Source organism: Capra hircus, chromosome 19 (genome assembly GCF_001704415.2).
Source record: "Capra hircus breed San Clemente chromosome 19, ASM170441v1, whole genome shotgun sequence".
Classification (NCBI taxonomy): Eukaryota; Metazoa; Chordata; class Mammalia; order Artiodactyla; family Bovidae; genus Capra; species Capra hircus.
The window spans coordinates 57,198,454-57,211,924 of NC_030826.1; the positions used below are offsets into that span (position 1 = coordinate 57,198,454).

Genomic DNA, 13,471 nt, shown 5'->3' on the forward strand with positions numbered 1-13,471 from the left:
GCGTCCCTTCCGTTGGAAGGTGGGTTCTCAATCATCAAACGACCAGGGAAGCCCTCCATTTTCTTCGCCTGTAGAGCAAGACACAGATGATTATCCCGGACTTGTTTATACTAGGCTCACTGGACTGCAGGGTTTTGCCAATGTGTATTCCACTCCGGCTGATAAAATGAATTTACTGCCTCTAAGCATGTATTCACTGGGCAGAGATGAGGCAACTCGAGCTTGGTCTTCTGGAATGATATTTGTTGAGCATGTACTGTTCACTAAAACCAGTGCATCCCTTCCAGAGAGTTCTAAAGGCCTTTCCATCTGCTGTCTTTTTAGTTCTCAAAACATCGCTGGGAGCTGGGGGTGGGGAAGAGATACATGATATTTTTAGCTCCACAATTCAGAGTCGAATGTTACTTTACAAACCAGATGGACTCTTGTCTTGCACCGATTTTCCCAAAAGCCAGCTAGAGCACGGGCCAAGGACCCCAGAATATCAACCATATTAAGGATAATTTAATTTTTTTTATTTCTCCCCCAGAGCCTCAGGGTCATCACCGTGTGAAAATTCAGAACTTCTGTTGATAACCTTTCTCATGCTTCTTTTGTAACTGAGTGTGGCTTTTATTTTGGATCACACGTGGGTGAGCATCAGCATTTTGTTCAGCGCCAGGAGCCTCTGAAGGCCTTCCAATCTGGTCCTGGCTTTGTCCCCAGTCACACAGTAAGTCAGAGGCTGGACCAGGACTGGAGCTCAGTGTATCGTGCATGGGCCTCCGCTTTATTTACTGTCTTAGAGGTTTGTTTTTATTTATCTATTTGGGTGCGTCGAGTCTCGTTGCAGCGCATGGGAGCTTCTGTTGCAGCGTGCGGACTCTCCAGTTGGGGTGTGCCAGCTCGGTAGCTGTGTTCAGGCTCCAGAGTGCTCAGGTGTACTTTCTCCGTGGCATGGAGAGTCTTAGTTCCCCAACCAGGGATCGAACCCATATCCCCTGCGTTGCAAGGTAGATTATTAACCATTGGACCACCAGGGAGGTCCCTGAACCTCTATTTTTAAGTGTCGGTTGGTTATTCTTCAGGTTTGATGAGGCCAGCAGATCAGGAGATGACTGCTAGTAGAAAGGTAGCTTGCTATTCACAGATCCCCAGAAGAGCAGGCACAGCAGGCCACGTGGAGCCACACGATGAGGTACCAGGCTTGGTGAGGAGGCGGATGGAGCAGGAAGGAAACAGGAAAACTCACCCCGTGCCCTGTATTCAGATTCCCAGAGGCAGGGCCGGAGAAGGCGATGGCACCCAACTCCAGTACTCTTGCCTGGAAAATCCCATGGATGGAGGAGCCCAGTGGGCTACAGTCCATGGGGTCTCGAAGAGTCAGACACGACTGAGTGACTTCACTTTCACTTTTCACTTTCATTCATTGGAGAAGGAAATGGCAACCCACTCCAGTGTTCTTGCTTGAAGAATCCCAGGGATGGGGGAGCCTGGTGGGCTGCCGTCTCTGGGGTTGCACAGAGTCGGACATGACTGAAGTGACTTAACAGCAGCAGCAGAGGCAGGGCAAGCAGGCTTAGCAGAGTTTGAATGAATTCAGGGGACCCTGGAGGGTAGGGGTTGCCCCTAGTTGTCTGGTACCTGACCCTGGGGTGATTGGAGGCAGGCAATAGTGGGTCCAAGTCAGCGTGTAAGCGCCCATCAGAGGAGGCGATGCAGGCAGGGGCTCTGGGCATAAAAAGCTGCTTGCTCTCTAAGACTTGTCTAGTCTTGGGAGGGGCAGTCCCTCCAGGGTCAGCAAAAATGACAAAGCATCAGAAATACAGAAAGGAAAGAACCATGACGTGTGCAGCCTCGGAAAACACCATACTAAATGAAAGAAGCTCAGACACAGAAGCTGCATGTGGTGTGATTTCATTTTTATGCAATATCCAGAATGGGTCAGTCCGGGAGACGAGAGTGGATGGGTGGTTGACAGGGGTGGGGTTGGGAGCAGCAGGTTGGGGAGGAGGAAGTGGGGAGCGACTGCTTAGTGGGCACAGGGTTTTACTCTGGGGTGATGACGGAAATGCTTTGAAATGAAAAGAAGTGATGGCTGCCCGACAGTGTTCACCTACCAAATGCCGGTGAATCAGACCCGCGACAGTGCGGTGTGAATTTCACCTTGATTTTTTTTCTTTTACGGATTCGTGGAGCTCTTTTTCTTTTTTAATCGAAATTTATTTTTCAATTGGAGTATAATTGCTTTTCAGTGTTGTGGTGGTTGCTACTGTGTAGTATGAATCAACTATAAGTGTTCATATAGACATATATTGTGTATATATATGTATAACATATACTATAACATATAACATATATGTATAACATATAACATATATGTGTATAACATATATATTCCCTCCCTCTTGAGCCTCCCTCCCACCCGGCATCCCATCCCTCACTTTGATTTTTTTCAAAAGCTTAGAACTTGGGTCTTGTGGGTCACGTCGGCATCCGCAGGCTCTGTGCCAGCTCTGAGGGAGACACTTCCTACCCATCACGTGTTCTGAATGCCTTTCACCCCCGTGGCAGACTCGGGGCTGAGATGCTCACGGTGCAGGGCGCGGAGGAGGCTGAGAGGCGATTCGGCCCGGAGTGCTCTGCGCCTCCCAGCCCTGACTGCTGACCCGTCCCCAGGGTCACTGACACCCCATCGGTTCTCTGTCCTCCCAGGGAAGCGACAGCGAGTACGAGGTTGACTCGAGCCACCAGAAGGCCCATTCTTTCGTCAACCACTACATCAGCGACCCCACCTATTACAACTCCTGGCGCCGCCAGCAGAAGGGCATCTCTCGGGCCCAGGCCTACAGCTACACGGAGAGTGACCCGGGCGAGCCGGACCACACCACCCTCTCCAACAGCAGCAGCGCCCAGCAGGGCAGCCTCTTCCGGCCCAAGGCCAGTCGGACCCCAACGCCCCAGAACCCCCAGAACCCCCCGAGCCAGCAGAGCACCCTCTACCGTCCCCCCAGCAGCCTCGCCCCCGGCTCCCGGGCCCCCATCGCAGGGTTTTCATCCTTCGTTTGATGTCGTCCTCGTCCTCGTCCTCCTCGGCCGAAGAGGAAAAAGAAAACACGGCACCCAGCTCCTCTGTACCCCTCCCCGCACCGCCTGCCAAAAAACAAAAACACCAAGAAACCAAGTCAACTTTTCACCTCCTGAGTTTATTTTTCCAGAGATTCCAGGGCCAGCAAAGCCAGTGTGGAGAACCATGGAGAAAAACCGCGAGGGGACGTGTGTGGCTTCGAGATTGTGGGGTTCGTTGTGGCTTCAAGAGGCTGAGCGGGGGGCGGGGTGGGGGCAGCTACGGTGGACACCGGTGAGTTTAGGCCGATGGAGGGAAGGAGGGAGGGAAGGCAAGGACTGGAGGGCCGTCAGGTGGGCGTGACCGGGACCAGGAAGCTTCTGGAAGTCCAGCCGGCTGCTCCTTTCCGCATGTGCTGCAGCTCTGGACCCAGTGCTGGCTGGTGCCAGGACGGGCATCCCGGGGGGCAGGCGCCCCTCCCCCCGCCCCCTGCAGCCTGGCTCCTCCCCCGCCCAGTGTCCCCACCAAGCATCTGGTTTATTTAGGAAAACGAAACCAGCTCAAGGGTGAGACTGCCTACCCAGCTCCTTGCTCCTAACTGACCTTTCTGTTGTGAACACAAGGAAGAGGAGGTCCCTGGGGCTGGGGGGATGCTCCCAACTCCTACCCACTGAACCCAGTCACTCCTTTACTTGAATTCACTTACCCACCCCCATCCCCGAGCACAGACTCAGAGAGATGGACTCGGGAACGGGGCGGGGGGGGGGGGGGGGCGCCGGCCCAGCATCCCTGGAATGACGGAGCGTGGGGCAGGCCGTCGGGACTGGAAAAAGGACGCTTGGACTTTCTTCTTTCTTCTAATTCAGGTACCATCTGCCCCCACACACACCTTCTTAAAGGAAGACAGAAAAGGGGGCTACAGAGACAAGAAAAGGGACTGCAGGCTAGACTGGGGTGAAGCATGACACCTTTACACACACACACCACCACCCCTACATAGACACACCATGCACTCGCAAGGAAAAGGGTCCAGGGATCCTCCCCAGGAGAAATCTCTTTGGGTCCTCCTAGCCAGCAGGACACTCACTTTAAGATCTGTGTCCCTCGTTCCCAGCCTACTGTTCCTTGTGTCTAAGACCCCTGCCGCCCCAGCACAGGGGCACAGGAGCCCAAGGGGCGGGCCGAGTCCCTGGTGCAGAGGCTGGAGCTCCCAGCACCTGGTTTACAAAGGCAGAGGCCACCGCAGCCCTCAGAAACGTCTTCCAGACTCGGCTCAGCAAGGAGGGTCCCCCTCCAAACTGGACACAAGCTCCCGGGGTGTACAGACAGGCCTCCAGAGGAGCGGGTCAGATGGGACCACGGGACAATTATAGCTGATGGGAGGCAGAGCTTTCACACACACACACGCACGCACGCACGCGCACACACACACACGCACGTTGCCCTGAGGAATGTTCTTTAAAAAGCTACTTCTGGTGTCCTGGGTCTTCCCATCAGCTCAGAGCTTCCGGATGCAAGGGTTTAAGGAGGAGCCTTTCCAGCAAATTCCCTGGGTGCCCACCCCACCCCACCCCACCCACCCCGGAGCCCTGCAAAGAGGCCCACCCCCCAGGCTGCTCTGGGAGAGGGGTGGCCGAGGTGGGACCCCTCAGTGGGGAGCTCCAGTCCCAGTTGCCTGCCAGGCTGACCACCGGGGAGGAGGCCACGCCCCATTGAGGGCAACGTGGAGAACGAGGAAGGAGCTGAGAAACAAGCCAAGGACGTTGCAGGGCTGTCCCCCTCCCCACCGACACGGGTGCCTGGAATGGAACTAGGGCCGGGGGCCGGTGGAAAGGGCATGCCACCCAGCTGGGGGCTCCTCCCCAGGCACTGGGACCCCCAGGAAACATGATGGGGAAAAGTGGGAAGATGGCTCCACATACGGGCTGACCCACCTCTGGGGTCCAGACAGCACCTTCCCAGCTCAGGGGGTCTAGAAAGGGAAGCAGGGTCTTTCCCCCCAGGGAGGACACAGGCCTGAGACTCATCTGGCAGTTGCCCTTCCCTCCCTCTCTCTTTAGAACCACCTCATCCGTTTCTCTGCTGTGTGTTGAACCATAGAAAGTTCTTCCTGGTTTACATGAAGAACCTCTTTTTGCCCAGCCCAGGGAGGGACTGGGGGGAGGGAGCCGGGACTGGGAGAAACTGTGTGTACACTCGCGTGCAGGTCACAGGAGGCCAAATCCCTTTTGCCTTCCGCGGTCACCTTGTGCATTAAGACGCTCGCCCTCCCCGCCCCACGCGCGCCTCCACACCCGCGCTGACGCTCGCGTGCACCTGTGGGGCGGCGCCCACGCTCACCTGGGCTCTCGCTCACCTGGGCTCACGCATGCGCACGCGGGTACACACACTGCATGGTGTACCTGCGTCAGCAACCCCCTCGGAGGGGCCGCCTGCCTCCAGTGAGACACAGGCAGAGAGGCTGGGCTCTGCTGTCTGAAAGGGCAAAGCGAGGACACTGCCAACCAGGGCCCTTCGAGGAGCCGGGAGGCGGGCGGCCCCCGGTGAGAGTCCCGCCCTCCGTCCATCCCCACCCACCTGGAACGGTGCCTCCACCGCCCCAGCCACACCTGGAAGCCCGGCTCCCGGCCGTGGGCCTCTAGATTTCCCGGAGGACTGATCCTGTCCGTGTTTACATATCTGCTGGGGCAGTGGCGGCTCCTGTCCGGACACCTGGCCGCGCTGGAAAGGTGTGTGTGGGCACTGCCCATGGGTCACGGGGAGCCTCCCTGCCCTTTGGCTTCTTGGGCCCGTGACATCAGACCCCGTGTTGGCCTGACTCCCCCTGGAACGGGCTCACCTGGGGACAGCGCCTGGCTCCTCACCTGGCCCTGCCCCGCCGTGCCCTCCAGAAACCTGGTGTTGCCCCGGGCAGCTCACACCTGGCACACTAGCACAGCCTTTGCCCTTCTGGCCGCGCCTCCTGTGTTCACGTCCCTTCAGCACCCAGACTGCCAAGACGACCAACCAAAACGCTGCCCGGGGCTCCAGAAGCGCCCTCCTCCCGGGGCTCCGGGGAGTCCTTGGCGCCGGCCGCCTCCCCTCATCTCCGGACTGACACTGCCCAGACTCACAAGGAAGAGGAGGCCTCCGGCCGCCCCGCCCAGCGGCTCGCTGGCCCGAGGCCTTCTGTCTCTGCCCGCACTTCCCTGGGCAGAGCTTTCAAAGGTGCCAGAGCCCTCCGCCCTCCCATGTGCCACTCTGGGCGGGGGCTCCCCTCACCTGGTGCCCAGCAGAAGGTGCCCACACTGGTGAGGGGCTGGAGGGCACCAGCGGGGAGGGGGCCACCTGAACACCCGCCTCCGGCTCCCCAGTGCCTCTGTGGGGACCCCCCAGCGGCCACCGGACCACCCCCCAACACAGGTGCCCTCTTGGGACACGCCCCCCTTCTCTTTGTTTCTGTAAAAATAACCAAAAGCATTTAAATGTGTTACCTTCTTTTACACATGTAGACTCCAAAAACAAAAACCAACACAAATCTTTATTTTTTTGATTTAAAAGATATAAGAAAAATTATAGGGAGAGTATTCATTATGGCAGGTGTCTATCTGTAAGAAAATATATATATATATGTCATATAGCTTGTTAGCAGGTTTATTTTTTGAATGAAAGGTAACAAAGAAATTGATTTGAAATATATACCACAAGAGGTCCCATGTCCCGTCAAACTTGTCAGTATTTTATAAATAAACTTTTTTTTTTTTGGAATTCTGAAGCAACATTCATTCTTCTCCCTGGAGGGCAACCCCACCCCCATATCACTCTCAAGTAATCTGATTCTGAAACACCCATTTTTAGCCTTGCTGTGGTTTTGCAAAGAGAGTCAAGGGTTCAAATTTTTCTGCTTTCTTAATTCACGGGTGAGTGGACGTCTGTGCCTTCAAGTGAAATGCACTGGTTTGTTTATTTTACACTTTAAATATATATATATTTTGGTTGCCCCCAGGATCTTCCATCTTTATTGTGGAGTGTGGGATCTCTTATGTGGGATCTAGCTCCCTTACCAGGGATTGAACCAGGGCCTTTTGCATTAAGAGTGTGGGATCTTAGCCACTGAATCACCAGCAACTGTCCCTATTTTATACTTTCAAGATAAGAGCCTCTTAGATTATGCCCAATTAGAGGCAAAATGATAATGATGAACAATAATAGTAATAGCAATTGCTAATGCTCCTATTCACCAAAAGGACTGATGCTGAAGCTGAAGTTCCAATACTTCAGCCACATGATGTGAAGAGCTGACTCACTGGAAAAGCCCCTGATGCCGGGAAAGATTGAGAGCAGGAGGAGAAGGGGACAACAGAGAATGAGATGGTTGGATGGCATCACTGACTCGATGGACATGAGTTTGAGCAAGCTCCAGGAGTTGGTGATGGACAGGGAGGCCTGGTGTGCTGCAGTCCACGGGGTCGCAAAGAGTCGGACACAATTGAGCAACAACAATGCTCCTATGGCATTTACCCTGTGCCAGACGCTGCTGTAATCACTTTACATTGATTAACTTCCTGGAATCCTTGTGCTTACCCCCTGGGAGGGAAATTGGATCAGGGAGAACTTAAGTGGCTCGCCCCTGAGGTTTGGAAAAACCAGGATTTGTTCTAAAGCAGGCTGGTTCTAGAGATAAACGCTGCCTCTCTGCTACATGAGAGTAACTTTCTTGCTCATTTCCACCTTACTTTTGACAAAGCCAGCACCTCATATCCTAGTGATCTGATGTAGCAAGAACCACTGTGACTCTATCCTAGTTAATCCACCCGGATTTAGAGTTAGGGCTTGACTTGCTGAATTTCTGAGTACACAGGTCTTAGGCTCAACTACATTCCTCTCCCACAAGTTAAGTCAGATGGATTCAAATAAGAGAGAGTGATGAGAAATAATTTTAATAGAACAGATAATGCAGGACTTCCCTGGCAGTCCAGTGGTTAAGATTCTGCGCTCCAAAGCAAGGGGCATGGGTCCAGTCCCAGGTCAGGGAACTGAGATCCTGCGTGCCATGGGTGTGGCCAAAAGTGAAAATCTCCATAATAAAATAGTGCCTGTGATGCCGCTCAGTTTCACATAGTACACGTCTCTTATTTAGTCTACGTTGTATACTGAGTTTTTGGTTTTGTTTGTTAAGTCATCCTACTCTTTCGGTCCCATGGACTGCAGCTCGCCAGATTCCTCTGTTCATGTGATCTTCCAGGCAAGAATCCTGGACTGAGTTGCCGTTTCCTTCTCCAGAGCATCTTTCCAACCCAGGTATCAAACTCACATCTCCTGCGTTGGCAGACAGGTTCTTTACCATGGAGCCACCTGGGAAGCCCTGTATAGTGCATGCCAGATATTTATACATACAAAGGCTACTCAACCAATCAAGACATAATTCAAGCAGGGAATTTAAAGCATGTAAGTAGGTATGTACCTTCTTCACTTTATTTTTACAAAAACTTGAAACTTGAAAATGTAGATTAATCCACCAATCTGTTCATAGTGGATGTAGCGCTTTTCCTTTTTTTTTTTTCTGTGTGTAGAGTTTTGGTCTTTCTTACACATCTAAAATGTATCATCAGTGAATTCCAGTTTCGGCCTCTTTAAAGTAAAGCAAAAATGTACGGGAACTTGGAACTGAAGATTTCCAGTTTCTGGCCTGTGAGGAGCTTGAAAAGTGCCAGCCCATTCAAACAACGAGTAGAAAACCAAGCAAATGGAAAAATCAACGCTTCTTAGATTCATAAGAGAAGTGAATGGAAGTCTCAGGACCAACCGCTGTCTCCAGAATTGGAGGAACGGGTGAATACAGAGAATCTCCACGTCCCAGAGTAGACATGATGAATTGGTATAAAAGCCAAATCCTAGATTTTATTTGATTTGATTGTTTTTGGCTATGCCCCGCCGCCAGTGGGATCTTAGTCCCCTGGCCAGGGATCAAACCTGTGCTCCCCACAGTGGAACATGTATTCTTAACCACTGGACCTCCAGGGAAGCTCCTAGATGTTATTATTCTTTCCCTAATGCTCTACAGTTCTTGTCCATGACTAACTCCACACTCTTTCATTTTGGAAACTTTGTGTTATCAAAGCACTTCTTTTCCAAAGCATCCGATGTACTCGTCTCCATTTTCATGCTTGTCCTACTCACTTACATCATATTTCATTAAATTATGTAATTACTATAAAAAGCACAACTGGCATAAACAAGTTTGGGAACAGTGCTCAGCGACTCTTTGTAAACATCCAACTCAGTTTGGTAGGAGTGGGAGTGTGTGGGTATGGCAGAAAGCAGGCCATTAGCCTTCGGCATTTGGAGGTTGATGAATTTCTTCATGTTTAGCAGAGAGAATCAGTTAATACGGCTAATTTGTGAAGTGGAGGTCAGAGAAGAGAGCTTCTGTATATATGACAGGACAAGCCCTGCCCACTCTGTAACTAGTTTTCAAGGTGAGTAAGGGATTTTCAAGGGCGATTCTGACCGCCTAAAACCTTCATACTGTACACAATACGGAACCCAACCACATTAGCTTAGAGTCCATGCCAACTGATTTGAGGATGTTCGGTTAAAGGATACCAAGGGGAAGACATTCCAGGAGAATGAGTCAGAAGAGTGGGCTTGGTTCTAGAGTGGTCACTTGCAGACCGAGACTCGAAGTATCTTTTTTTTCTTTTTCTGGAGTACAGTTGATTTACACTGTTATGTTAGCTCCAGGTGAACAGCAAAGTGATCCAGTTATACACATACATATATGCCTTTGTTTTCCCCAGATTCTTTTTCCTTATAGGTTATTACAGAATTCTGAGTAGAGTTCCCTGTGTTATACAGTAGGTCCTTGTTGGTTATCTATTTTATATATAGTAGTAAGTATCTGGGCTTCCCAGGTGGCCTTTGTTAGGTAAAGAAGCTGCCTGCCAATGCAGAGACGTGGGTTAGATCCCTGGGTGGGGAAGAGCCTCTGGAGAAGGAAGTGGCAACCCATTATTCATGACTACTCCAGTATTCTTGCCTGGAGAATCCCATAGACAGAGGAGCCTGGGGGATTATGGTCGCTGGGGCTGCAAAGAGTCTGAGACGCCTGAAGTGGCTGAGCAGCAGCAGCAGCGAGTACCTGCTAATCACAAACTCCTAACTTATCCCGCCGCCTTCCCAGGTGGCTCCCTGGTAACGAATCTGCCTGCAACACAGAGACTCAGGTTCGATCCCTGGGTCAGGAAGATCCCCTGGATAAGGGAATGTCAACGCACGCCAGCATTCTTGCCTGGGAAATCCCATGGACAAAGGAGCCTGGTGGGCTACAGCCCATGGGGTCGCAAACGAGTCAGACGGAGCACGCACGCATGCGCACGCCTGGTCCCTTGAAATCCCTCTTAGTTTCTCAGGGGAATCAGGTAATCTACCACCAACCACACTGACAAGAAGAGCCAGTGAAACAATGAGATCTGAAGGAAGGGCCTGAGCCACCAAAAAGCGTGTCTTCCGGGTGGTAGAAGCTTGTTTGTTCTAGACCCAAGAGATGGACAAGGCAATGGCATCCCACTCCAATACTCTTGCCTGGAAAATCCCATGGACAGAGGAACCTGGTAGGCTGCAGTCCATGGGGTCGCTAAAAGTTGGACACGACTTAGCAACTTCACTTTCACTTTTCACTTTCATGCATTGGAGAAGGAAATGGCAACCCACTCCAGTGTTCTTGCCTGGAGAATCCCAGGGACAGGGGAGCCTGGTGGGCTGCCGTCTCTGGGGTCGCACAGAGTCGGACATGACTGAAGCAACTTAGCAGCAGCAGACCCAAGAGAAGCCTCTTGGTGTTCTGGAATTCAGTCTCAGCGTTTCTAATCCTCAACCGGCCCCTCCCTATCTGTGGCCAGTGGCACGGTCTGTGACTGTTTCCAGCAATGATACCAGTCAAATACACTAGAGAGAGAGGGGGAAAAAAGACAATTCCTTCACCGAAACAATGGGGACGGTGAATCTGCTGAGAGGCAAGGGGGGAGGGGAAAGAAAGGAAGGTGCTTTCCAAAACCAATGAGACATAGGGGGATACAATGTACCTGCCTGGATTATAGGTAATGTTCCTTCTCTCCACTGAGCAAAAGTAACCTCACCCGGAAAACATCAAAGAGGCCTCTCAGATTTCTTTTCTAAGAACTCTCAGCATCACCAATCAGGAAAAGGACTCTTGATTGGCAAGGCTAACCAAAAAGTGTGTGGGGCTGGCAGACCTAGGTTCCCAGAAATTCTATCTTGAGCTTGAATTCAACTTCCACCAGCCTCCCCTGCCTTGTCTGTGGAACGGATGCAACTTCTGCCCTTGCAACATCAGACTCACGGAACAAAGCACAGAGAAATAAACTTTCAGATGGAGGCGACATCCTGGCCGCCTCCTTCCCAGTTTCTCTGTCCTGCACACGTAAGGGCGCGTCCAGAACTATCAGAGGCTCTGTGTTTCAGTTTCCCCATCTTGATGGCAAAGCACTTTGGTTCTGAGGCATGGTTGCAGTCTGCAGGTTGAGAGTTCAGCTGCTGTTTTTCCTTCTGACATCCTCGCTTCTGGCAGGGAGGAATCACTTAAAGCACCTTGCTCTGGAGGTTATGCGTTATGGAGGAGGTTGTGTTAGGGTACAATATATGAGGGTAAGGGAAGATGAGCCTGGGTCAACTCCAGCTCCGTCAGCCGATTGGCTTCACCAGATTCAAGAAGGGCTGCCAACTGCCTGCCCCAAGGCTTCCAGCACACACGGCACCCACCCACCCACCACATTGGCCCCAAGAGGCCAGGAAACCCAGGAGGCCTCACCACTTCCCCCTGGGTTGTCTAAAGCCAATTGCTCAGAAGCTTATCTGTACCCTGGGAATGAAAATGACTAAATAGTGTTTGGTTCCCTTTCCTCCCAAAGTTGACCATCACAGTCAACCAAGCCCCTCAGGTTGGGGTTTATTCCTTCTTAGTGAGAGGTTCAGCCAATGCCCAGGTCACCCCAGAGGACACGGAGGGTCAGAGCCCAAAGAATATCACCCATTGCTCCCGAGGATCTGAATGCCAGGACAACCTCTCTGGACTTGGCCCTGAAGGTTGGTGTGTGGACGTGGGACCAGCCTAGTACTGACCTGACTCTGACCTGAAGGGCTCCTCCTCGTGGCAGGTGGAGGGGGGTGTTTGCTGCAAGACAGTGCAGGCTGGGCTGGCTGAACACCCCCCCACACACCGCTCCGCCCCTGCACAAACTGCCTGCCGCCTCCTAGTATTGAAGGGTTTGTATTAATAATCTGCTCAACAGCGCCTGTGAAGCCCAGATAAAGCAGCCGATGAATAGGGTCAAGATAGGTTCCGCGCCACACCTTCTGGCCTGCTGTAATTATCTATGACACTCCCTTTCACTGGGTCAATAAATGACCTGGTCCTCCTCCTGATGGGTGGTCACTGACAGTGGAGGCGGCCAGCGGGCCCAGCTTGACACATGCCCTGCAGGTGGGGCCCTGGGACTGCATGCTGAAGGTCCGGGAGAACCCAAGGACCATCCACTGGACACAAGTGTGACTTGGGTGGTGCGGAGGTGCCAGCAAGTTGGGTTTCCTCCAGTGCTGGACCTTCGGCTCAGTTTCACCTCGGCTGGGGGCGGGGGGATACCATGACCCCAGATTCAGAGGGTCCTGATGCAGGTTCCTCTCTCTTATTTTTTTCTGACTCTTTGTCCTGCCACTTGAGGGTCTGTGTGGTCTCCAGGCCAGTTCCCCCTACCGAGGGCTCCAGGTCTGGGAAGCTGCCCTGCCCGCTTTTCTGACGGAGGAGGAGGCCTTGTTTATACATATGTCTAAGAGGACAAGAGACAGATCCTCCTCCCCGCCCACTTCGCCAGACTGACCAATTATTTGTGACATCTGGTAGGAATCGGGAGTTGGGGGTGGGGTGGGGGGAATCAGTGCTGGGCTGAGCCATCTGTATTAATCTTATTGGTCGGCACAGTTGCTATGACAGAACGCACAGCCCTTGAACGTAGAAAACTTAGGGTCCACTTAGGGTTGACAGATAAAATACAAACCAAATTTTGCATAGGATATATTTATCCTAAAACATTGTTTGTCATTATCTGGCATTCAAATCTAACCAGGCAGCCTCTATTTTTTTATGTGTTAGATCAGCCAGTTGGTTCCGATCCTCACTGTGTACCAGATGTAGGGGCTCAAGCCAAATTTACAGACCCTCAGATTCTTCCGCCAGAGAAGGGAGATGCTGAAAACTGCACTGGGCTCCTCACCGAGAGTGTCTGGGTGTCAGCAGGGAGATTACACGTGAGTGTGATTTGTAAGCCGTAAAACACGCTACACATTTAAGGGATTATTGCTATTGTTGGTGGATAAAATGACATTTATGTGAAGTCGTCCAAGAGCTCATGGCTTTAGGCACAGTTCTGG

General features: G+C 52.1%; 1 protein-coding gene and 1 long non-coding RNA gene across 4 annotated transcripts in view; one reads left to right on the forward strand and one right to left on the reverse strand.

Annotated features, from left to right (window-relative positions):
* The window catches only part of SDK2 (sidekick cell adhesion molecule 2), a 272,623-nt gene extending 267,232 nt beyond the window's left edge, over positions 1-5,391 (forward strand). For both annotated transcript variants that reach the window (XM_018063889.1, XM_018063888.1), the window contains one exon: positions 2,695-5,391. In XM_018063889.1, the coding sequence (XP_017919378.1) occupies positions 2,695-3,048 (354 nt within the window). In that variant the 3' untranslated portion in view covers positions 3,049-5,391. The remainder of the gene's footprint in view (positions 1-2,694) is intronic.
* Positions 3,165-6,781, reverse strand: LOC108638198. Of its 2 annotated transcripts, none has more exons than XR_001919637.1 (2): positions 5,387-6,781; positions 3,165-3,935 (listed from the first exon to the last, which is right to left on the reverse strand). It is a non-coding gene; the product is annotated as an uncharacterized LOC108638198 (long non-coding RNA). The 2 variants fall into 2 exon arrangements; XR_001919638.1 differs by having other exon boundaries at positions 3,165-3,938.